The 25,912-nt window shown below is 45.0% G+C and overlaps 2 protein-coding genes across 2 annotated transcripts; both read left to right on the top strand.

The window, feature by feature from the left end:
* Positions 1-496: 496 nt before the first annotated feature.
* Positions 497-1,441, top strand: LOC117887545 (olfactory receptor 1020-like). The gene has a single exon (XM_034790195.1). It carries the CDS (start codon positions 497-499, stop codon positions 1,439-1,441), a length of 945 nt encoding a protein of 314 aa, XP_034646086.1.
* Positions 1,442-23,990: 22,549 nt separating this feature from the next.
* On the top strand, positions 23,991-24,938 carry LOC117887546 (olfactory receptor 10A7-like). Its single transcript, XM_034790196.1, has one exon. The coding sequence runs from the start codon at positions 23,991-23,993 to the stop codon at positions 24,936-24,938; it is 948 nt and encodes a 315-aa protein (XP_034646087.1).
* The last annotated feature ends 974 nt before the right edge of the window (positions 24,939-25,912 follow it).

A 25,912-nucleotide genomic window follows, 5' to 3' on the forward strand; every position in this document is an offset into this window, starting at 1 on the left:
CACTTGGACTTGGCTGCCTAACCATTGCAATACTAGCCCTAGTTGCTTGGTTTGCATCTTTGTTGCAGCTTCCTCTAAAATATAAAATTTTGATCCATTCCGTCAGTGGAAGTCCAGTCTATAAGAGGACATTGTTCTGCTTTGGTACACCAGGAAGTGAAATGTGTGACTATTTGAACCAATATCTATCTGTGTTTATGTACTGTTGTATCTCAGTCCCATCAGTATAGTATTAGAATGCATGATGACATCTCTCAAGTTATTACATGTGTTTCCAGAGAGATTAACATTTTGTTTAACCTGCAGTCTGCTCATAGATGAAATCTGTCCCAGGGATCAAGAGATGGCATTTTCCTTCCCTTGGCCTCCATTCTCCATTCAGTTATTGTTCCAGTAGCCAGCAGAGGGAGACGAAGAAAAGAATACTAACATTTTATTGCGTAAATGTTGTTCATTTATATCACAGAGTTAATTTTCTTTCCCATAGACACACCCCATGGCGAACCCAGAACAGGGAAATGAAACATCCATCACAGAATTCATCCTCCTGGGATTCAGCACTCTCCCTGAACTGCAAATCCTTCTTTTCCTGCTGTTTTTAGTGATCTACATTGCAACGATGGCCGGGAATATCCTCATCGTGGTGCTAATTGTGGCCAATCAGGACCTTCACACACCCATGTACTTCTTCCTGGGGAACTTGTCCTGCTTGGAGACCTGCTACACCTCCACCATCCTACCTAGGATGCTGGCCAGTCTCCTGACTGAGGTTAGGACTATTTCATTTAGTGGGTGTCTCACACAATATTATTTCTTTGCTTCTATGGTTGCCACCGAATGCCTTCTTTTATCGGTGATGTCTTATGATCGGTATTTAGCCATAGGCAAACCACTTCACTATGCAGCCCGTATGAGTGGCAGGTCTTGCTTCCAGCTTGCAGGTGGCTCTTGGATAGGTGGCTTCCTAGTTAGTAGCATAACAACATTGTCAACATCCCAGTTGTCTTTCTGTGGTCCCAATGGTATTGACCATTTCTTTTGTGATCTTATCCCCCTTGTAAAACTCTCCTGCAATGATCCTCAGCTGATGGAAATGTTGGCTTTCACACTCAGCTTGATTTTCTTACTGGTCCCTTTCCTACTTACCTTGATGTCCTACATCTGCATCATTGTGACCATCCTGAGAATCCCTTCCACCACTGGGAGGCAAAAGGCCTTTTCCACCTGCTCCTCCCACCTCATTGTGGTGACCATGTATTATGGAACTCTACTGATTGTATATATGTTCCCAACAACCAACACTCTGAGAGACTTCAAGAAAGTTCTCTCTGTCATCTACACTGTCCTGACTCCCCTGGTCAATCCCCTCATCTACAGCCTGAGAAACAAAGAGGTCAAAGAGGCCCTGAGGAAAGCTTGCAGGAAATCTATGTTTGGATAATACTAACCGATCACATTCCTTAGGTTAAAATAAAATAGATATAACACAGGCTGTTCTGGGGCCTAAGACGAAGCCTACTGTAGTTGAAGGAAGTGTTTCCTTTAGCTCCCTTGGGCTTCTGTCATGCTCTGGGAGAAAGTGGAGATGGACAGATCCTAAAAAGGATGGAGTCACAGGTTTTAAGAGGTCTATGTGAGATACCACAGGTGAGTACTACTGGGTTGGTGGGCGATTTGAACTTGTGGCTGCTCTAAGTTCAGACAATGAGGGAAGATTGTGCTCAGTGAGAGGGTGCAGGCAAAATGGACTGAGCTGGAATGGTGAGCACCCATTCATTGTCGGGTGAGAGACATATACATATATACACACACATACATATATAAAAATATAAAACCCACATTACAAAGTATTGAGTTACAACGTCACCATGGAACTCCAGTGTTAGGAAATTGTATAATTAACTTTTGTTTCTTAGTGTATTTCATCCCCAGGTTTCTTTCCATAAGAACAGAAAAGCAAAAGGAAACCCTCTAACCCATGCCACAGAACACAGGACACCAGTCCAGGCCCATTATTTGCCCATTTTCAGCGAAGATTTCGGGTCAGTTTTTCAGGATATTTGGGTGCCAACTGTGATTTTCAAAAGCATCTGGGCACCTCAGTTGCTGGATTGGGCCCAGCAGGGGAGCCAGGCAGGGCAACGTCTCTCTTCCCCAGGTCTGTACATTGCTCTGGGGCTTCACCATCCAGGTGCCTGGGGTGAGGCTGCAGGGGGCATGTCCAGAGGCAAGAGCATAGGGTCCTACGGCCCTTTTACTGCAAACACTTAGGTGCCTACAGGGTTTGCCGGCAGCTCAGCAGGATTTTGTGAATCCCAGGAGACTGGATTCTGGGATTCAGAGGCCTAAAGGGGAGACTTTGTGACTCTAGCCCTAGCTCTACATTCTTATCCTCATGTTCTAGCTGGGAAACGATGGCAAAAATAGGTGAAGTTACCTACCCAGAGTCACTCAGTGGGCTAGTGTCAGGGACAGGCAAAGAAACCAACTATCCAGAGTCCTAGTCCAGTGCATTGTCCACTCCACAATGTCCAGTTGTAATAGACAATGGGACCTAAAGATATTGCTTGCCCTACTTCCATTCACTGTCCATAGGATTTGGGTGACTAACATCAGCCTCTTCTGGGAAAACGCAGCCTGTATATGTATAGCAAAACCAATGTCCTGAGAATTCCTTCAATTCTCAGGTGATGTTTCCCACCAGTTCCTTTTCATGTTTTACCCTTTTTTCGGTGACCCCAATAACTGTCTATCTATTACCAAAAGCATCATGCAATAAAAGAACTAAACTAAGTCTTCTCTTTCTGTCGTCTTTGTTGTCATACCTCCTGTTATCTACCCCTTTCTGTGGGAGAACTGGGAGGGAATCACAGAATCCAGCTCCCCCCGGCACTAGGACCGAAGCGGCAGGTAGGCAGAGCAGGTGATGCGGGGGAAAGGGGGGGAAAGATGTGCTGTGCAGAGCCAGGGAGGGAGGTGGGGGCTGATGTTGGGGTGTCCCCCTCCCCCGCTGGGGTACTGGTCTCCACTGAGCTGGGATGTGGGGACCAGGGGCACCTAGACTGGTTGTTTCTGGCTGCTGTCTGAGCAAGTGGTCAGGCTAGTGAGTGCTATACTTAAAAAGACAGCATGCGACACACTCACTCTCCCCCAACACACACACTTCACCAACTCACACTTGGTCTCTTTCTCTCTCTCACTCATACACACACAACCTCCCCTCCCGCACACACACTTCTGTGGGCTTCTTGTGTTAGTGCTCAGCTCAGCACTCAGATTACCGAGTGCTACTTTTAAAAAGTGATTTAAAAGGTGTTACTTTTGGGGCACACACATCAATCATTTCAAGGTTCATAGCAGGTGCAAACAAACACTGCCAGGCTCAGCACACTACAGCAACACACATCACTGTGGCTCAGTGTTAAAATGCTCCTTCCAGGCATCCCTCAGCTGAATAGCCCCCTCGCTGAGCCCCTCTTATAGACTTGTGTTCACAATGCCCGGCACAATACTGAACAGCAGTGCAGGATCCATGCTTTCTGACAGAGATGGCTGGGGTGCAGGTTACCAGAGCAGTTGAAAAGTGGCTGGTAATCTAATAGGGTGCCCATGGAACGAGAAACCTGCATCATGTGACGCTGCATCTGCCCCCAGGAGGCATTGCAAAACCTTCCCAAAGCACCCTGCGGCCAGTTGCACCATAGGATATCTACTCGTGGTGCACTGCTCTCTGTGTCTATGCAAGAGCTGCTAGTGTGGATGCTGCTCTGCCAATAGTAGGAGCATAGTGTGGACATGCAACAGTGGTTTAATTAAAGTGGTGGCTGTATCTCAATGTAACTTAAGTCAGCTTAACTTTGTAGTGTAGACAAGGGCTAAGAGCAAAGCTCAGGAGGCTGAAGTGAAACTTCAAAAAGTGGGTGAGGGAAAACCCTGGTACTGGGGGAATTGCTCCAGCTAGGAAGAGCTGGGAGTAGCCTGCTAAAGCAGGAAGGACTCAGACCAGACAGGGGGAGTTTGGCTGTATGCAGCTGGAGGGAAGACTTCTGGGTTTAATTTTGAACTTTAAGTTAAGAAATGAAACCTAAATAGGGACTGTTGTGATTGGACTGGAAAAAAACGGTGTGGAGTTTATTTGGGGAATGAAGATGGAAAACTGAGGTGAGGGGCTGCATTCTGGGCTGCTCTAAGGCCTCCAGGGAATGCCCTGAGGGGGCCACTCATCTACACCGACTAGACACAATTATACTGATATATTAGTGTAGAGCATCCCCCTAGGGGAAGGGGAATAAGCTATACCAGTACAAGGCACTTTTATGTTGGTAAACTGCGTCCGCACTAGAGGTTGTACCCGTAGAACTATTTCCATAACAAAAACACACCACTAACAAAACAGTTATACTGCTGCAAAATTTGGGTGGAGAGCTAGTGGGAGTCCCTAAGAAAATACATCAGTACATTCATGGCATTGAACAAATTCCAATAATTCAAGTTAACTGTCCTTTGCATTCGTAGAATCATAGAAGTATAGGACTAGAAGGGACCTCAATAGTTCATCTAATCAAGTCCTCTGCACTCATGGCAGGACTACTTAATAAGTAGAGTGATTAAGAGTCAATAAACTTGGAAATAAAAATATAAGCCATGGTGTGTGAAGATCCAGGTCTATCCTAGAAGAGGACTGGGAATAACAATCTTCTAGTTTGTTTTGCATTCAGAAATAAGTGAATATTTGTATTCTTCTGTAAAGGCTGGAACAATCATTTCCTGTAGGGCAAGAAGTGACAGTATGTCAAGCTTCATGCTGAAAAAGGACTGTTTTGGAGTATAGTTGTAGAATGTTTTGCAATACACACAAATGAAATGATTATATTGACTATACCCAAATCAGACCATGAATTGGTTAGTATGAATGTATAACTGCGGCATGGAATCAGTACTGTTCTGTTGCTTATCAAACTGAAGAGCCACATGATCGTGAAACTTGTCAGGGATTTGGGAAGAAACTAGTTGCACTTTAAGTATCAGAGGGGTAGCCGTGTTAGTCTGAATCTGTAAAAAGCAACAGAGGGTCCTGTGGCACCTTTGAGACTAACAGAAGTATTGGGAGCATAAGCTTTCGTGGGTAAGAACCTCACTTCTTCAGATGCAAGACTTGCATCTGAAGAAGTGAGGTTCTTACCCACGAAAGCTTATGCTCCCAATACTTCTGTTAATCTCAAAGGTGCCACAGGACCCTCTGTTGCTAGTTGCACTTTATAATCTCAGGTCTCTGACCTTCATGCTTCCATGGTCTGGGCTTTTCCAAGCCTAAGGGAGTTAGGTGCCAAACTCTCATAGCAATGTCATGGGAGTTGGATGTTTATTGAGTCCTTTACCCCTTTCTAAATCCCAGCCTAAATGAGTGAAGCACGTTGTTGTTCCTGCATTTTATCTGAGTAACAATCTGGTAACATTTTCAAAAACACTTAAGCAAACATCAAAAGTGAGTTAGGAGCCTAAGACCTGTTGACCTTCAGTGAAGACCTAGGCTGCCAAGCCTTAGAAACTAAGAAATTTTTGAAAATGGGATTTATGTTCCTAAATCACTGAGATGATTTTTAAAATGTTACCTGAACTGATTGAGTAAGCTTATTGGATGGGGACCGGGTACTTGTGTTTCATGTTTTTGAGGGCAACAGGAGGTTGGTTTAGAGAAAGTGCAAGCTCAGCTAACTAGGCTGAGATTTCCAAAGCTGCCTCAGGGAATTAGATGGGAACTCAGAATCTAAATCACTCAGGCAGCTCTGAAAATCTCAGATGTAATATTTAGAATTAATGTGTTATTTCTTGCAGTCACCATAGCGTTCACCCAATAAAAAGAGAGATTTGTTTTAGGATTAGAAGTTTCTTCCCTCTCCAGGACTTGCCCTTTGAGACTAGGGCCTGGTCTACACTACGACTTTAATTCGGATTTATCAGCTTTAATCCAAATTAACCCTGCAACCGTCCACACAACGACGCTATTTATTTCGATGTAAAGGGCCCTTTAAATCGATTTCTGTACTCCACCCCGACGAGCGGAGTAGTGCCAAAATCGATTTTAGCAATTCGAATTAGGGTTAGTGTGGCCGCAATTCGATGGTATTGGCCTCCGGGAGCTATCCCACAGTGCAGTGCATCATTGTGACCGCTCTGGACAGCAATCTAAACTCGGATGCACTGGCCAGGTAGACAGGAAAAGCCCCGCGAACATTTGAATTCCATTTCCTGTTTGCCCAGCGTGGAGAGCACAGGTGACCACAGATAGCTCATCAGCACAGGTAACCATGCAGGCTGATAATCGAAAAAGAGCACCAGCATGGACCGTGAGGGAGATACTGGATCTGATCGCTGTATGGGGAGAGGATTCAGTGCTTGCAGAACTTCGTTCTAAAAGACGAAATGCAAAAACTTTTGAAAAAATCTCCAAGGGCATGATGGAGAGAGGCCACAATAGGGACTCAGATCAGTGCCGCGTGAAAGTCAAGGAGCTCAGACAAGCCTATCAAAAAACAAAGGAGGCAAACGGTCGCTCCGGGTCAGAGCCGCGGACATGCCGCTTCTACGCCGAGCTGCATGCAATTCTAGGGGGGGCTGCCACCACTACCCCACCTGTGACCGTGGATTCCGGGTCAGGGATAGTCTCATCAGCTACACCTGAGGATTCTGCCGATGGGGTAGAGGAGGAGGAGGAGGAGGAGGAGGAGGAGGATTAGCTTGCAGAGAGCACACAGCACTCCATTCTCCCCAACAGCCAGGATCTTTTTATCACCCTGACTGAAGTACCCTCCCAAGCCTCCCAAGCCAGTACCCAAGACTCTGACCCCATGGAAGGGACCTCAGGTGAGTTTACCTTTTAAAATATAAAACTTGTTTTAAAAGCAAACGGTTTTTAATGATTACTTTGCCTGACTTTGCATTCGCGGTCAGTTCAGCTACTGGAAAAGTCTGTAGCTACTGGAAAAGTCTGTTAACGTGTATGGGGATGGAGCGGAAATCCTCCAGGGACATCTCCATGAAGCTCTCCTGGAGGTACTCCAAAAGCCTTGCCAGAAGGTTTCTGGGCAGTGCATCCTTATTGTCTCCTCCATGGTAGGACACTTGACCACGCCATGCTTGCAGCAAGTAATCTGGTATCATTGCCTGACAAAGCCTGGCAGCGTATGGTCCCGGTGTTTGCTGGCATTCAAGCAACATCCGTTCTTTATCTTGTTGTGTAATCCTCAGGAGAGTGATATCACTCCTGGTAACCTGGTTGAAATACGGGAACTTAATTAAGGGGACAGAGGTGGCAGTTCCTATTCGGCTGTTTGCCTGTGTCTGAAAAGAAATCCTTCCCTGAAGTTAGCCAAGCGCAGGGGGGGAATTGGCCCAGAGCTTTTTGCATTAGGCTAGCAGGGATCTTCCCTGTTACCAGCCACGCGGTGGGGGGAGGGGTACCGTGATCATCCCAGAGAATTCATGGCGGGAGGAGGGCGGCGGCGGCGGGGGGGGGGGTTAGTTTGGTGCCTGCAGGGATCTTCCTGCAGGGTTAGTTTGTTTTCTGGTGCTGCTGAATGTTAACAGAAAAACCGCAGCACTCTACTTGCCTGAAGGGGCCCAGACAAGCCCCCCCCCCACTGCCTCCCCCCAACTGGCTTAGATTGGCCAGGCTTCTGCAGCACTCTACAAGCTATGCTTGGTATGTGGGAAAGGAGGGCAGAAGCTTACCATGGCCACATGCAAGCCGAATTCTGTTGCCTAGACCTGTGATCTCCAGCAGCAAAGCCACAGGCACTCAGCATTAAGAGGCAAAATGCGACCTTGCACAGAAATCACATGTGCTATGTAATGTGAACAGTGTTGGTCACCGTGAAAGAGTATAAGCATTGTTCTGCAAAATGTAGCTTTTAAAACAATTCTCTCTTTTTTCCCCTCCCTACAGCAGCTGCAAATTCCTCAAGCCTCCCCCCTCCATCCCGAAGGTTATCACAGATAAGGCGTCGTAAGAAGAAAACGCGAGACGAGATGTTTTCTGAAATTATGGAATCCAGCCGCAGTGACAGAGCTCATGTGAATGAGTGGAAGGAAACAGTTTCAAAGTATAGGAAAGAAGTCAGTGAACGTGAGGACAGGAGGGACCAACGTGAGGACAGGAGGGACCAACGTGAGGAGAGGAGAGACGCTCGAGATGAGAGGTGGCGGCAGGAAGACCAGAGGATGAAGGATGCAACGCTGGGGCTGCTCCGGCGTCTGGTGGAGGTTCAGGAACGGCTGCTGGAAAACAGACTGCCGCTTCAGCCCCTGTTCCACCCTCCCCATGTTCCGTATCCTCCTCACCCAGACGTGTAAGAACGCGGGGGGGGAGGCTCCGTACACCTTCCCATTCCACCCCAGTAGACAGCCCAAGCAAAAGGCTGTCATTTTTTTAAGCTTTTCTTTGTGGCTTTTTCCTTCCCAGCAATCCTCCTCCCAAATACCACCCGGGTTCCCTCCCTCGTTTTCTAATCTATTAATAAAGAATAAATGATTTTTAAATGATAGTGACTTTATTTGGTTTGAAAGAAAGCTGGGGGAAGGGGCAGGGTGGGTTCCTTACAGAAAATGAGTCAATAAAGGGGGCGGGTTTTCATGAAGGAGAAACAAACAGATATTTCACACTGTACCCTGGCCAGCCATGAAACTGGTTTTTAAAGCTTCTCTGATGCACAGCGCTTCATGGTGTGCTCTTCTAATCGCCCTGGTGTCTGGCTGCGCGTAATCAGCAGCCAGGCGGTTTGCCTCAGCCTCCCACCCCGCCATAAAGGTCTCCCCCTTACTTTCACAGAGATTGTGGAGCACACAGCAAGCAGAAATAACAATGGGGAGATTTCTTTGGCTGAGGTCAGAGCGAGTCAATAATGAGCGCCAGCGACCTTTTAAACGGCCAAATGCACATTCTACCACCATTCTGCACTTGCTTAGCCTGTAGTTAAACAGCTCCTGACTCCTGTCCAGGCTGCCTGTGTACGGCTTCATAAGCCATGGCATTAAGGGGTAGGCTGGGTCCCCAAGAATAACTATGGGCATTTCAACATCCCCAACGGTTATTTTCTGGTCCGAAAAGTAAGTCCCTTGCTGCAGCCCTTTAAACAGAGTAGTGTTCCTGAAGATGCGAGCGTCATGAACCCTTCCCGCCCAGCCCGCGTTGATGTTGGTGAAACGTCCCTTGTGATCCACAAGTGCTTGCAGCACCATTGAAAAGTACCCCTTGCGGTTTATGTACTCGGTGGCTTGGTGCTCCGGTGCCAAGATAGGGATATGGGTTCCGTCTATTGCCCCACCACAGTTAGGGAATCCCATTGCAGCAAAACCATCCACTATAGCCTGCACATTTCCCAGAGTCACAAACTTTCGTAGCAGCACCTGAGTGATTGCTTTGGCTACTTGCATCACAGCAGCCCCCACAGTAGATTTGCCCACTCCAAATTGATTCCCGACTGACCGGTAGCTGTCTGGCGTTGCAAGCTTCCACAGGGCTATCGCCACGCGCTTCTCAACTGTGAGGGCTGCTCTCATCTTGGTATTCTGGCGTTTCAGGGCAGGGGACAGCAAGTCACAAAGTTCCATGAAAGTGCCCTTACGCATGCGAAAGTTCCGCAGCCACTGGGAATCGTCCCAGACCTGCAACACTATGTGGTCCCACCAGTCTGTGCTTGTTTCCCTTGCCCAGAATCGGCGTTCCATGGATAGAATCTGCCCCATTAACAACATGATCTCCAAAGCTCCGGGGCCCGTGGTTTCACTGAATTCTGTATCCGTGTCCGTGTCCATGTCCTCATCATGCTTGTCGCTGCGCTGCCGCCGCCGCTGCCTCCTCGCCTTGTTTTTCTGGTCCTGGCTGAGCATAAACTCCACGAGAACGCGCGAGGTGTTTACAATATTCATGACTGCTGTCTTGAGCTCAGCGGGCTCCATGCTTGCCGTGGTATGGAGTCTGCAGTGTTCACCCACCCAGGAAAAAAGGCGCGAAAATGGTTGTCTGCTGTCCGTTGCTTTCATGCAGGGAGGGAGGGAGGGAGGAGGTGAGGCTGTACCCAGAACCACCTGCGACGATGTTTTTTGTCCCATCAGGCACTGGGATCTTAACCCACAATCCCAATGGGCGCGGGAGACTGCGGGAACTATGGGATAGCTATGGAATTGCTACCCACAGTGCAACGGTGCAGAAATCGAGGCTAGCCCCGGTACTTGGACGCACACCACCGAAGTAATGTGCTTAGTGTGGCCGCATCCATTTCGACTTTATACAACCTGTTTTTCAAATCCGAATTATCTAAATTCGGATTGATCCCGTAGTGTAGACATACCCTAGAAGTTTGACTCTACTGACGTTTTCTAAAAGTCAGCTAAATACTAACTTTTCGTTCCCTGTTACATTCCCCACAGCAGAGGTGCCTCAGTAGACTGCACCTTGCCAAAGAAGTATATATTATGAATCAGAGAAGACGTTTCCCATTTGGTGGAGGGTATGAACAGGGCAAGTTACCAGACATGGCAACAGAGTCGTGGTAGCTTTTCTAGGTTATGTTGTTCTATTTACTGGGTAAATGAAAGAACATGGATGCGGTGGGAAGCGAAGATGAACTGAATAACCTGGATCCTGGTCTCTGAAACGGTGAGTGAGAAGGTGACAACAGAGATTCTGGCTTGTGACTGACCCACCTTAAAGGTAAATCAGCCTTTTGATCCCTGCTTCTTGAAGCTCAAGGTTTTTGAAGCAATATAATTTTGCTAGATAACTGATTCCATGGGAATTCAAGGGGAACTGTGCAATGATATCTCTCAAACTCCCAACCCAAAGCATAATGATAGAATTCGGAAAAAGGAAAGACCTGTCAGGTCCCTGCTATCCTAGCTCATTATCTGGCCCCCATCACTGTGGTATCTGGGCACCTTACTGTCTTTAAAAAGCAACAGAGGGTCCTGTGGCACCTTTGAGACTAACAGAAGTACTGGGAGCATAAGCTTTCGTGGGTAAGAACAACATCACCGGCTCATTCACCTGCACGTCCACCAATGTTATATATGCCATCATATGCCAGCAATGCCCCTCTGCTATGTACATTGGCCAAACTGGACAGTCACTACGCAAGAGGATAAATGGACACAAGTCAGATATCAGGAATGGCAATATACAAAAACCTGTAGGAGAACACTTCAACCTCCCTGGCCACACAATAGCAGATGTTAAGGTAGCCATCTTACAGCAAAAAAACTTCAGGACCAGACTCCAAAGAGAAACTGCTGAGCTCCAGTTCATTTGCAAATTTGACACCATCAGATCAGGATTAAACAAAGACTGTGAATGGCTATCCAACTACAGAAACAGTTTCTCCTCCCTTGGTGTTCACACCTCAACTGCTAGCAGAGCACCTCACCCTCCCTGATTGAACTAACCTCGTTAACTCCACACTGATATATACCTGCCTCTAGAGATTTCCATTACTTGCATCTGAAGAAGTGAGGTTCTTACCCACGAAAGCTTATGCTCCCAGTACTTCTGTTAGTCTCAATGGTGCCACAGGACCCTCTGTTGCTTTTTACAGATTCAGACTAACACGGCTACCCCTCTGATACGTTACTGTCTTTAATGTCTCTATCCTCCCATCGCCCTGTGAGATGCTATTATCCCTGCTTTAAAGATGGGGACCTGATGCCCAGAAGGACAGATTTATAGAGGTGTTTCAGCACCAAAAGAGACACACACACACCCCAGTGGAATTTGTAATTGATGGGTGTTAGGTACCGCACCAATAAGCATTTTTTGTACCTAGAGAGCTTTGATAATTTGGCCTGAAAGTCACACGACTAGGGAGGGAATTGAACTAACATCGCCCAAGTCCAAGACGAGCTCGTCAAACACTGGAGTATCCTTTATTCCACTTTAAGCTTCCCTCCGTGCTACTTACAGGATTTTACTTTTCTTTCTGGCACAGACCTCGCTGGGGCATGGAGAGGGTTAGGGAGATGTTGTGGGTAAAAACAGAGCTGATATTTGCTGCTGTGCTCAGTGCTAGGAGAGGAGACATTGGCAATAAATTCGCTTGGCAGAATCAGGATTTTTTTTTTTTTGTAGTTTTCACGACTACTGTTCATTTTTATTAATTCCCCCCCCCATTTTAAACTATTTTATTTTTTACGGTTGCAGGAAGTTCAGCAGGGGGTGGGGTTGGGGTCAGGGTTAGGGCAGCGCTTACAGCAGGGCTGCAGGGGCTCCCAGCATTCACCAATAGGATACTGGTGGCTCCCTGCACCACCGAGGTGCAAGGGGCAGGAAGGTGGCTGCCCTGGCCCAGTGGAGCAGAGATCCATGGCCAGAGCTGTGAGGAGGAGAAGGAGAACGAGTCCCTGGCTGCAGGGGAGCCCTCCCTGAATGGCTGTCTCCATGGGCAGAAGCCATCTAGCAGCGGGACAGCCTCCCCCATGGCCACGACTCCTTCTCCTCACAGCCCAGGCTGGGGGGTCTCTGCTATGGCCTGCCAGGACTGCAGCCTGCTCCGCACTTGCACCTGCAGAGATGGGTGTCACCTGCCCCACGGCCATGCTGGGAGCTCTGTGCAGCTCGGCTGTCACTGCCCCGCTCGCTCACTCCAGTGACAGCTGGGTACGGAGGGTCCCTGCCCGGCTGTGGGGCTGGTGACTTCCATCCCTGCCAGTGCACGGTGCGGGGGGGGGAGGCTGCGCTAACGCCGCCTGTGACCGATCGTTTTTGTTGTTGGCTTCAGTGTCTCGTTTACCGACGTCTAGCGATTGAAACCGAATCCTGCCGAGCCGAGCTATAAGTGTCAAAGAAGGCTCAAGGTGTTAGCTGTCCAAACCCCATTGAAATCAAAGGTCCCATCCTTGAAGTCACTGGAAATTTTATCTTTGACTTCAGCGCGAGAAGGCTCAGACTGAAAAGAATTACTCGGGCTTGTAAAATTAAACTCTGGGCAGGATCAGGTCTTCACTTAGCAGTTAATAAGGATTAGTAATGGCAGACTAGACAGACACAAACAAAAAGAGAGAGAGAGAGAGAGAGAATTAATGTTTTTTTAATCAATTTTAAAGAAGGAAAGAATAAAATGTAGAGCTGAAAAAAAATTCCGATAGAACATTTTTGCATCAGAAATCGTCTGTTCATGATCAAAATGTTCAATGAGAACACAGCAATTTCTACAAAATTTTGTTTAGGAAAAAAGTTATATAGTTTTATAAAATCTTAAAATATAAAATTAGAAAATTTAAATAATTATAAAAATATTATTATTGTATCAAACAAAACACAATACAAATATAAAATAACATAAAAGTAATATAAAATGAAAATCAAGAAATACAATTAAAAATAGATACATACATTTTTTTAAAGTCAAAATTGGACTGAAAACCAACATTTTGAAATCATGGAATTGCCAATGAAAGGGAAATTTGGGTTCCACACCAATCTTATAATATGAAAATTGCACATTTTTTACAAATTTCAAACTTTATACAGAATTTTTTCTTGCAATAGAGGATAAATTTTGATCTATAATGGTGGTTTCTAGCTTGAGGTTTTTTGTTTATTTGTTTATTTTTAATTAAGATTGGGTCTCTGTGTAGAGTGTCCTACTGCAGGACAATGAAATATTGTCCTAGGGAATGACAGGTCTGTTTAGGATAAAAACTTTCAAAGGGCGCTAATAGAGTTAGGGTTAGGGTTATTTCCATTTCAATTGCAACTCACTTGGAGTTGGCCGCTCAAACACTACAAATCCCATTCTTCTTTACTTGGTTTGCTTCTTTCTTGTCCAGTGGAGCAGTGGAGTGGCTTCCCCTTAAATAAAAAATCCTGACCCATTTCAGCAGTGCAACTGCAACCTATCAAAGGACACTCTTCTGCGTTAATACACCAGGAAGTGAAAGCTGTGACTATTGGAACCAATATCTATCTGTGTTTCTGAACTGTTGTACATGAGCCTCATCACCGTAGTATTTGAGTATTTGGTGTGATCTCTCCAGTTCCTACACAGGTTTCCAGAGAGATTAATGTTTTGGTTAACCTGCATTCTGCTCATATTTCAAATGTGTTCCAGGGGTCAAGTGAGATGGCATTTTCCTCATTTCCCTTCCCTAGCCTCCACTCTCTACTCAGCTATTGTTCTGTTAAGCAGCTGCAGGGACAATGAAAACAATGCTGACCTTTTATTGAGTGAATGTTCTTCATTTATATCCCATAGTGAATTTCTTTCCCGTAGACACAACCTTTGACGAACCCAGAACAGAGAAATCAAATGTCCATCGCAGAATTCATCCTCCTGGGATTTGGGACTCTTCCTGATCTGCAAATTCTTCTTCTTTTCCTGCTGTTTCTCTTGATCTACATTGCAACCATGGCCGGGAACATCCTCATCATGGCGCCAGTTGTGATTGATGGTCACCTTCACACCCCCATGTACTTCTTCCTGGGGAACTTGTCCTACTTGGAGACCTGCTACACCTCGACCATCCTGCCCAGCATGCTGGCCAGTCTCCTGACTGAGAACAGAACCATTTCATTTAGTGGGTGTGTCACACAATATTTCTTCTTTGGTTCTATGACTGCCACAGAATGCCTTCTCTTATCAGTGATGTCTTATGATCGGTATTTAGCGATCGCAAGTGCATTTTTTTCTCCTTCTAATCTGTAATAACCTCAGGGAGGGAGATGATACGGGGAGCATAGAAACATTTGCAGCTGCAGGGAGGAAAAAAAGGGAGAGTAGATTTTTAAGAAGTTAAATTTCTGAGATCAAAAGGGAGACTCTTTCACAGTGAATCAAGCAATTCACAGCAGACAGCACATGTGTTTTAGGTACAAGGTCGCATTTTGCCTTTTATATTGAGCACCTGCCGGTATGGTGACACATCACACACGGCTGGGCAACAGAATTCAGATTCCAGGCAGCCATGGTAAGACAAAGGGTATGCGGGGTTGGCTTCTTCCGCGTTCATAACTTGTGGGAATGGTTTCAAACTGCAGCGCCCTCCTTTCCAATAACAACCAATGCCGGTTGTGTTTGCCGTTTAAAAGGAGGCGCTGTGGTTGCCGTTTAAAAGGAGGGTCTGCATTTTTGGGGTGGATATGCAGCAAACCCCTTCCCCCCACACACACACGTGGTTATTGTCCGGGATGATCCCTTTTAGCCAAGTGCAAACAGCCCACTATGACTGGGGTCTAATGTGCCGGGGATTACTGTTCCCTTACAAAAATTCCCCGATTTCAACCAGGTGACCATGAATGATATCACTCTCCTGAGGCTGACACAGAAAGAGAAAGATCAAATGTTGCTTGAATGTGACCAAAACCCAGGACCATTTGCTGCCATGCTTTGTGCTGCAATGATTCCAGACTACTTGCTACTGGCTTGGTGTGGTAAAGTGTCCTACTGTGGAGGACAAAATAAGGCAGCCCTGCCCAGAAACCTTCTGCAAAGGCTTTCAGAGTACCTCCAGGAGAGCTTCATGGAGATGTACGGGGAGGATTCCTTCTCCATTCCCAGACACGTTAACAGACTTTTCCATTAGCTGTACTGGCCACAAATACATCCCAATTGTTCAGGGCAAATCAAATATTAAACACAATTGCTTTTAACCCCTGCCGTGTCATTACAATTGTGCACTGACCGGAGGTGCCTTCTCTGCCTCCAGGGTCTGGGAACAATAGGCCCTGGGAGGTTAATGGCTACAGGGTGAGGAAAAGTTCCTGGCTGCTGCGGAGAACGGATTTTCCACTTGCCTGCTGGGCATTCTCCTCCACTCCTCCTCTTCCTCATCCACAAAATCCTCATCCCTATTGTGTGAGACTCCCCACTTACAGGTGTCCACGGACAGTGGTGGGGTAGTGTTAGGGTCCCCCCCTAGAATGGCATGCAGCAGATCATAGAAGTGGCATGTCTGGGGCTCTGACCCGGAGCGACCGTTTGCCTCTTTTGTCTTTTGGTAGGCTTGCCTGAACTCCTTAATTTTCACGCGGCATTGCTGTGTGTCCCTGGTGTAGCCTCTCTCCACAATGCCCTGGGCGATTTTGGCATATATATCAGCATTTCTTCTTCTGGATCGGAATTCTGCCTGCACAGATTATTCTCCCCATGCTGCAATCAGATCCACTGTCTCCCGTTTGTTCCATGCTGGAGCTTGTTTGCGATTCTGAGGGGACTGCATGGTCACCTGTTCTGCTGAGCTCACCACACTGAACAAACAGGAAATTAAATTTGAAAGTTCCCAGTGCTTTTCCTGTGTACCTGGCTAGTGCAGCGGAGTTGAAAGTGCTGTCCAGAGCGGTCACATTGGAGCACTCTGGGATAGCTCCTGGAGGCCAATATCATCAAATTGCACAGTGCTGCATCTGCACTACCCCAAATTCAACCCAGGAAGATCGATTTTTGCACTACTTCCCTCATTGGGGAGGAGTACAGCAGTCAATTTTAAGAGCCATTTAGGTCGGCGGAACGGGGTTGGTGGTGTAGACGCATTCCTTATAAAATCGACCTAATGCAGCTAAATTCGACCTAACCTCATAGTGTAGACCAAACCTTAGGTGCCTACAGGGTTTGCCGGCAGCTCAGCAGGGTTTTGTGAATCCCAAGGGGCCAGATTCTGGGATTCAGAGGCCTAAAATGGAAGCTTTGTGATGCTAGCCCTAGCTCCACATCCTTATCCTCACATTATAGCTGAGGAAACAAAGGCAGAAAGAGGTGACGTTACCTGCCCACAGTCACTCAGTGGGCTAGTGGCAGGGACAGGCATAGAAACCAGTTATCCAGAGCCCTAGTCCAGTGCACTGTCCACTCCACTATGTCCAGTTGTAATGGACAATGGGACTTAAGGGTGTTAGGTGCCCAACTCCCATTCACTGTCCATAGGATTTGGGTGCTTAACATCAGCCTCTTATGGGAAAACCCAGCCTGTACATTTATAGCCAAACCAATGCCCTGAGAATTCCTTCCATGCCCAGGTGATGCTTCCCACCACTTCCTTTTCATGTTTTACCATTTTCTCAGAGACCCTAATAGCTGTGTATCTGATACCAAGAGCATTGTGCAATAAAACAACTAAACTAAGTCTTCTCTTTCTGTCGTCTTTGTTGTCATACCTCCAATCTATCCCCTTTCTAACCAGTGTGAGGAATAAATATGTCAAGGTTTGTCTGCACATAGAAGTTGCACCACTTTACCTATACTGGCCTATTCCTGCCTGTGACAGGGCCGTGTGCCCTTGGACTGGAGAGCCTGGGGCCAAGCCAGCCCTGATTAGAGAAGAAGCCCAGCTGAGGGGAATCAGGCAATGTTCAATAAAGGGCAGAAGGGGGCTAGAGTAAGAGGCCAGCTCAGGAGGCTGAAGTGAGACTTGAGAGAGTGAGAGAGACTCCTGCAGGGAAAACCCTGAGACCAGGGGAATTGCTCCAGGTAAGAAATGCTGGGAGTAGCCTGCTAAGGCGGGAAGGACTGAGACCAGACGGGGGGAGTTTCGGGTGTATGCAGCTGGAGCCAGGGTTNCTTGAGAGAGTGAGAGAGACTCCTGCAGGGAAAACCCTGAGACCAGGGGAATTGCTCCAGGTAAGAAATGCTGGGAGTAGCCTGCTAAGGCGGGAAGGACTGAGACCAGACGGGGGGAGTTTCGGGTGTATGCAGCTGGAGCCAGGGTTTAAATGTTTATAGTGTATTTCCCGGAGCCCCCACTGCACCCCGCAATATGCTATGTAAACACCAGGGGGTTTGAAAATATTTATGAGAGCTCCAGACAGCTCTGGATGTATTTAAGCCCTCATCTGGAGGGAAGACTTCTGGGTTTAGTTTTGAACTTTAGGTTAATAAACGAAACTGAAAGGAGGGCTGTTGTGTCTGGACTGGAAAAAAACCTGTGTGGAGATTATTTGGGGAACAAATAAGGGAAACTGAGGTGAGAGGCTGTTTTCTGGGCTGCCCACTCATCTACACAGAATGGACGCAATTACACTGATTCAAAGGCGCTTATAACAGTATAGTTAATTTTGATACAGGAAGGGGAATAAGTGATACCTGTATAAGGCACCTTTACATTGGTAAACTGTGTCCACATTAGAGGTTGTTATGGAAATAGTTCTACGGGTACAAAGTCATATCTCTAAACCAAATAGCTATACTGATTCAAAATTTGGGTGGAGACCTCGTGTAAGTGAGTCCCTGTGAAAATACATCTATACATTCCTAGCTTGAAACAAACACTGAAAGTCCAGGGAAACTGTCCTTTGCATTCATAGAATCATAGAAGAGTAGGACTGGAAGGGACCTCAATAGGTCATCTAGTCCAGTCCCCTGCACTCAAGGCAGGACTACGTAATAACTTGACCATTCCTGACAGGTGTTTGTCTAACCTGTTCTTAAAAATCTTCAATGATGGAGATTCCACAAACTCTCTAGGTAATTTACTTAACTACCCTGACAGAAAGTTTTTCCTAATGTCCAAACTAAACCCCTCTTGCTGCAGTTTAAGTTAATTGCTTCATGTCCTATCCAGCTTAAAGAGAACAACTCCTCCTTGTAACAACCTTTTATGTACTTGGAAGCTGTTATCATGTCCCCTCTCAGTCTTCTCTTCTCCAGACTAAACAAACCCATTTTTTTTCAATCTTCCCTCATAGGTCATGTTTTCTAGACCTTTCATCATTTTTGTTGCTCTCCTCTGGACTTTCTCCAACTGAACTTTAAACCTTTCCTCCAAAGAACTTGCAATTCCCTACCAGCTTGGTATCATCCACAAACTTTATAAGTGTATTCTCTATGCCATTACTTAAATCATTGATGAAGATATTGAACAGAACCAGACCCAGAACCGATCCCTGCCCTTCAAGCTGGACTGTGAACCACTGATAAGTCTATGGGAATGGTTCTCCAACCAATGATTTACCCACCTTATAGTAGCTCCATCTAGCCTATATTTCCCTAGTTTGTTTATGCATTAAGATGAAATGCGGATAATCCGAGTCAAAAGCAGCTGACTGATGGAAAGAGAGGTCAGAGTGAACAATTCACAGCTTAGATACTTGGGGGGCATCCATGCTGAAGCCGAGGGTGTGAATGGCAGCTCCTGTAGATGAGACACTGTAGCTGTACCCTAGCTAGCTCGCTAAAAATAGTAGTGAGGAAACCATGGTACCGGCTTCAGTGCTGGCTGCACAAGCAAGAATGTACCGTGGGCCAAGGGGCATTGGGGGCGGCAGAGGGTGAGTGATGGGAAAGGGGCAGCTCTGCTGTATCATGGATACTAAGGATAGCAGAGGGTGAAGGCAGGGAAAGGGGTGGCTATAGTGGAAGATGGGCATTCGGAGGAAGCAAAGGTTAATGTGGCCAATGTTTTATGTAGCCTTTCTAGTGATCTCTATATGGCAGCTGATTGCAGGGAATGGCAAAAAAGCAATATTTTTTAACTGAAATCACAGATTTAACAATTACTGTCTAAGTGATTAGGAGTTAATAAACTTGGAAATAAAAATGTAAGCCCCGGTGTGTGAAGATTCAGGTCTATCCCTGTGTTATAGCCAATTTTCAGTTGAAACATGTATTCTTCAAAGACTTGAGCTGTGGGATTTCATCCCTATCAGCAATATGTTTGCCAGAGATTAATTTAAAAACAAAACAAAAATAGAAACCTTTTTCCAAAATACAATGATGTGAGCCACAAATATTCCACATTTGGGCATTATGAACAACAAGGCTTTGGTGACACACAATTATTCAAACTGGTGATAAATTGGAATGAGGACTTATGACATGGTTAGGGAGCAAATTACGCTAGGAGAGAACTGGGAATAACAATATACAATCAGAAATGAGTGAATATTTGTATTCTTCAGAAAAGGCTGGAAGAAGCATTACCTTCAGGGCAAGATGTGGCAGTATGTCAGAAACATCATGCTGAAAAAGGACAGTTTTGGAGTCAAGTTGCAGAATATATTGCAATACACACAATTAAAATGATTATATTGACTGTACCCAAATCAGACCATGAATTGACTAGTGTCAATGTATAATGCTGTCCTCTACAGGATGGAATCTGTATTGTTTGGTTGCTTATCAAACACTCCAGTAGACCAATCAGAGGCCTATAGTTCTTGTACAAGATTATCTAATTTGTACAATTCCTGTGGCACTGAAGATCCACATGACCCTGAAACTTGTCAGGGATTTGGGAAGAAATGGTTTGTACTTTATAATCTCAGGTTTCTAGCCTCAATGCTTGCATGCTCTGGGATTTTCCAAGAAGCCTAAAGTAGTTTTCCAAATTCTCACAGGAATTCAGTGGGATTTAGGTGTATATTGTATACATTACCCCCCCACCCCCCTTTGAAAATCCCAGTCTAAATGTGTAAAGCACCTTGTTCTAGCTGCATTTTATCTGAGCATTAATTGGGTAACATTATCAAAGACACTTAAGCAAATGTCAAAACTGATTTAGGAGCCTAAGTCCTGTTGATTTTCAGTGAGACCTAGGCTGCTAAGCCTTAGTAACAAAGACACTTTTGAAAATGAGATTTAGGCACCTAAATCACTTAAAGACTTATTAAAATGTTACCTGAACTGATTATCCAATGTTATTGGAGGGGGACTGGGTACAGGTGTGGTTGCTATTGAGGGCAACAGGAGGTTTCTTTGGAGAAAGTGCAAGCTCAGCTAAGTATCCTGAGATTTTCAAAGCTGCCTAAGGGAATTGAATGGGACCTTGGTATCCAAATCACTTTGGCATCTCTGGCAATCTCAGCCGTAAACTTTATTCCTTGAATTAGTGAGTTATTACTTCACAATCAAAATAACATTCATCCAGGAAACATAAATTTGTTTTAGGATGAAAAGTGTTTTCTCTCTCCATGACTTGCCCTTTGAGACTAGAAGTTTGACTCTTGTGACATTGCCTAGAAAAAAATGAAACACTAACTTTTCCTTGTCTGTTATGTTCCCCTAATCAGTCGTGCCTCAGGAGACTGCACCTTCCCACAGAAGGATATATACTGAATCAGAGAAAACATTCCCCATTTGTCTCAGGGTATGACGCACAGGGCATGTTAACAGACATAACAGAGCCAAGGAAGCCAATCTGGGTTATGACGTTCTATTTCCTGTGTACATGGAAATACGTGGATGTGGTGGGTAGAGAAGATGGACTGAATAACCTGGATCCTGGTCCCAGAAATGCTAAGTGAGGAGGTGACATCAGATTCAAGTTTGTGACTCACCCGCCTTAGAGGTAAATCTACCTTTTCCTGCCCCCACTCCTTGAATCTTGAGGTTTTAGAAGCAATGTAAGTTTGTAGGATTCCCATGAAATTAGTTACCTAATGGGAAGATTGCAATGATCTCTCTTTAAACTCTCTACCCAAAGCAATATGACTGAATTTTGAAATATAAAATATCTCTCAGGTTACTGTTATCCTAGCTCCTTGTGTGGTCCCCATCACCATGGTATCTGGGCACCGCACTGTCTTTAATGTATCTATCCTCCCAACACCCCATGAGATATTATTATCCAAGCTTTACAGATGGGGACCTGACACCCAGAGGGACAGATTTATAGAGGTGTTTCAGCACCTAAAGACACAGGCACTCTTAGTGGGATTCGAAATCGATGGGCGTTAGGTACTGCCCCTACTCAGGCCACAATGTGCATTTTTAGTTACCTACCGGCCTTTGGAAATCTGGCATGAAAATCACACAAGTAGTTTGTGACAAAGCAGGGAATTGAACCAACAGCTCCCAAGTACAAAGCGAGCTCTTCAAACACGGGAGCATCGTTCATCAAGCTTTGAGCTTCCCTCCATACTGCATACAGGATTGTACTCTTAATTGCAGCTCCCACCTCACTTGGGTGTTGAGAGCATTCATGAGATGAGGTTGGTAAAGCAGAGCTGATATTTGCTGCTGTGCTCAGAGCTCGGGGTGCAGACATTGGCTATAAGTAGGCTTGGCAGAATTTGTTTTTCTTTTTCTTTTGCCCTTTTGATGATTAATATTGGAATTTTAATCTTTATGATAATTCCTGATATTTAACAATTTCAATTTTTACAGTTGCAGGAAATTCAGTGATGGTAGGTTAGGGTCAGAGTTAGGGCAGTGGGGTTGTGGGGGGCCCCCAGCAGTGCCAGCAGGGATACTGTTCGCTCCCTGCCGGGTGAGGGGTCCAAGATACCCGGGTGAAAGGGGCAGGGAAGGTGACTGCTCTGGCCCAGTGGAGCAGAGTTCCATGGCCAGGACTGCGAGGGTGCAGAGGGCTTTTGCACAGCCGTGGGGCTGATGGCACCCAATCCTGCAGTGCAAGGCATGGGGGGAGGTTGCACTAACGCCGACTGTTACGGATCTTTCCTGTTGTTGATTTCAGTGTCTCAGCTGATATTGACATTTACCAACATCTATCGATTGAAATTGAATCCTGCCGAGCTGAGCTATAAGTGTCAAAGAAGGCTCAAGGCGTTAACTGTCCAAATCCCATTGAAATCAATGGGCCCCATCCTTCAAGTCAGTGGAGTTTTTATCTTTGACTTCAGAGAGAGAAGGCTCAGACTGAACAGAATTATTCCTGGTTTGTAAAATTAACTCTGTGCATAGCTCTTCACAGAATCAGGTCCTTACTTAGCAATTAATAAAGATTAGTAAATTGGTCAAATAAAAGCTATTACCTCACCCCCCTTATTTCTCTAAGGATTAGTAATGGTAAGAGAGATTGTGGCTCTCTCATCTGACATGACTAATAAAAAGAGGGGAGGAGAGAGAGAATTAATATTTTTTAACCAATGTTTAAGAAATAAAGGATAAGAAATAGAGCAATAATGGACTATTTTTGCATCAGAAAATGTCAGTTAATTGAGATCAAAATGTCCCATGGGTACATATCAATTTCTACAAAATTTTGTTTAGGAAAAAAGTTGTTGTACATATTTTATAAAATGATTTCAAATGAAATAAAATATAAAAATAAACTAGTATAAAATACATTTAAATTATAAAATAGGATTCAAATAAAATACACTAAATATATAAAATAACATAACTAATATAAAATAAAAATAGTCAAGAAATAAAATTAAAAATAAATAAATACATTTTTAAAAAGACAAAATTGGAATGAAAACCAACATTTGAAATCATGGAATATTCAATTAAATGGAAATTTGGGTTCTACACCAATATCATAATCTGAAAATAGCATATTGTATAAAGTTAGAAATTGGTAAGGAAAGATTTTTCTTGCAATAGAGGATACGTTTCTACCTAAAATGGTGGTTTCTAGCTAGATTTTTTTTCCCCTTGGTTGGTGGGTTGATTCTTTTTAATGAAGATTGGGTCTCTGTGTAGAGTGTCCCACTGCAGGACAATGAACTATTGTCCTAGGGAAGGACAGGTATTTGCTTGTTTAGGATAAAAACTTTCAAAGGGTGCTTATAATTAGGCTGCCCATTTCACTCCAATTCACTTGCAGTTGGCTGCCCAACCATTGCAATTCCCAACCTTATTTCTTTGGTTTGTTTCTTTGTTGTGGCTTCCCCTAAAATATAAAATCCTGACCCATTTCAGCAGTGGAACTCCAGCCTGTCCAAGGACACTGTTCTGCTTTGATAGACCAGGAAGTGAAATCTATGACTATTTGAACCAATATCTATCTGTTTTTCTGTACTATTGTACATTAGCCCCATCCCCACATTACTCGGTTGCTTGGTGTGATTTGTCAAGTTACTACACAGGTTTCCAGAGAGATTAACGTTTTCTTTAACCTGCAGGCTGATCAGATATGAAATTTATCCCAGGAGTCAAGTGAGATGGCATTTTCTCCCTTTCCCATCCGCTAGCCTCCACTCTCTACTTAGCTATTGTTCCGATAGCCAGCTGGGGGGACAATGAAAACAATGCTGATGTTTTATTGAGTGAATGTTCTTCATTTATATCCCAGAGTGAATTTCTTTCCCATGGACACAACCTATGATGAACCCAGAACAGAGAAATCAAACGTCCATCACAGAATTCATCCTCCTGGGATTCGGAACTCTCCCTGAACTGCAAATCTTTCTTTTCCTGCTGTTTCTTGTGATCTACATGGCAACCATGGCTGGGAACATCCTCATTATGGTTCTTATTGTGGTTGATTGTTGCCTTCACACCCCCATGTACTTCTTCCTGGGGAACTTGTCATGCCTGGAGACCTGCTACACTTCAACAATCCTGCCCAGCATGCTGACCACTCTCCTGAGTGGGGACAGAACTATTTCATTTAGTGGGTGTCTCACACAATATTATTTCTTTACTTCTATGGTTGCTACAGAATGCCTTCTTTTATCAGTGATGTCATATGATCGGTATTTAGCGATATGCAATCCAATGCACTATGCAGCCCATATGAGTGGCAGGTCTTGCCTCCAGTTTATAGGTGGCTCTTGGATAGGTGGCTTCCTCTGTAGTGGCATAATAACGTTGCCGATATCCCAGTTAGCTTTCTGTGGCCCCAATGGTATTGACCATTTCTTTTGTGATCCTATCCCCCTGATAAATCTCTCCTGTAATGATCCTCACCTGATGGAAATGTTGGCTTTCACACTCAGCTTGATTTTCTTACTGGTCCCATTCCTACTTACCTTGATGTCCTACATCTGCATCATTGTGACCATCCTGAGAATCCCTTCCATCACGGGGAGGCAAAAGGCCTTTTCCACCTGCTCCTCCCACCTCATTGTGGTGACCATGTATTATGGAACTCTACTGATTGCCTATATGTTCCCAACAACCAACACACTGAGAGACTTCAAGAAAGTTCTCTCTGTCTTCTACACTGTCTTGACTCCCCTGGTCAATCCCCTCATCTACAGCCTGAAGAACAAAGAGGTCAAGGAGGCCCTGAGAAAAGCTATCAGGAAATCCATGTTTGGACAATGCTAACCAATCAGTTTCCTTAGGTTAAAATAAAATAGACATACCATAGGCTTGTTTAGGGCCTGAATCCAAGCCTGCTATAGTCCAAGGTCATGTTTCCATTAGCTTCACTGGGCTTCCTGTCGTACTCTTACAGTGTCAGAGCCATGGGAGAAAGTGGAGAGAGATAGGTCCTAAAAAGAATGGGGTCACAGATTTTAAGTGGTCTATATAAGTCACTGGTGAGTACTACTGGGCTAGTGGGAGCTTTGAACTTGTGGCTGCTCTAAGTTCAGACAATGAGGAGAGATTGTGCTCAGTGAGAGAGTGCAGGGATAATGGCCTCACTTGGAAAGCTGAGCATCCATTCTTTGTAGGGTGCCTCTCTCTCTCTCTCTCTCTCACACACACACACACACACACACACACACACACACACACACACACACTCTAATGTTAGGAAATTCTATAATTAACTTTTGATTCTTATAGTGTATTTCATCCCCAGGCTTCCTTCAAAAGGAACAGAAAAGCAAAAAGAAACCCTCTAACCTTTGCCACAGAACACAGGATTCCCATATAGTGCCCATCTATAAAAAGGGAGAACCGGGGAATTACAGACCAATCAGCTTAACTTCAGTACCCATAAACATAACGGAGCAAATAATTAAGCAATCTTTTTGTAAGCACCTAGAAGATAATGAGGAGATAAGTAACAGTCAGCATGGATTTGTCAAGAATAAATCATGTCAAACCAACCTGATAGCATTTGCTGACAGGGTAACAAGCCTTGTGGATAGGGCAAAGTGGTAGATGTGGTATATCTTGACTTTAAAAAGGCTTTGATACTGTCTCGCATGACCTTCTCATAAACAAACTAGGGAAATACAACCTAGATGGAGCTAGAATAAGATGGGTGCATAACTAGTTGGAAAACTGTTCCCGGAGAGTAGCTATCAGTAGTTCATAGTCATGCTGGAAGGGCATAATGAGTGGGGCCT

This window comes from Trachemys scripta, chromosome 14, assembly GCF_013100865.1.
Source record: "Trachemys scripta elegans isolate TJP31775 chromosome 14, CAS_Tse_1.0, whole genome shotgun sequence".
NCBI classification, from domain to species: Eukaryota; Metazoa; Chordata; order Testudines; family Emydidae; genus Trachemys; species Trachemys scripta.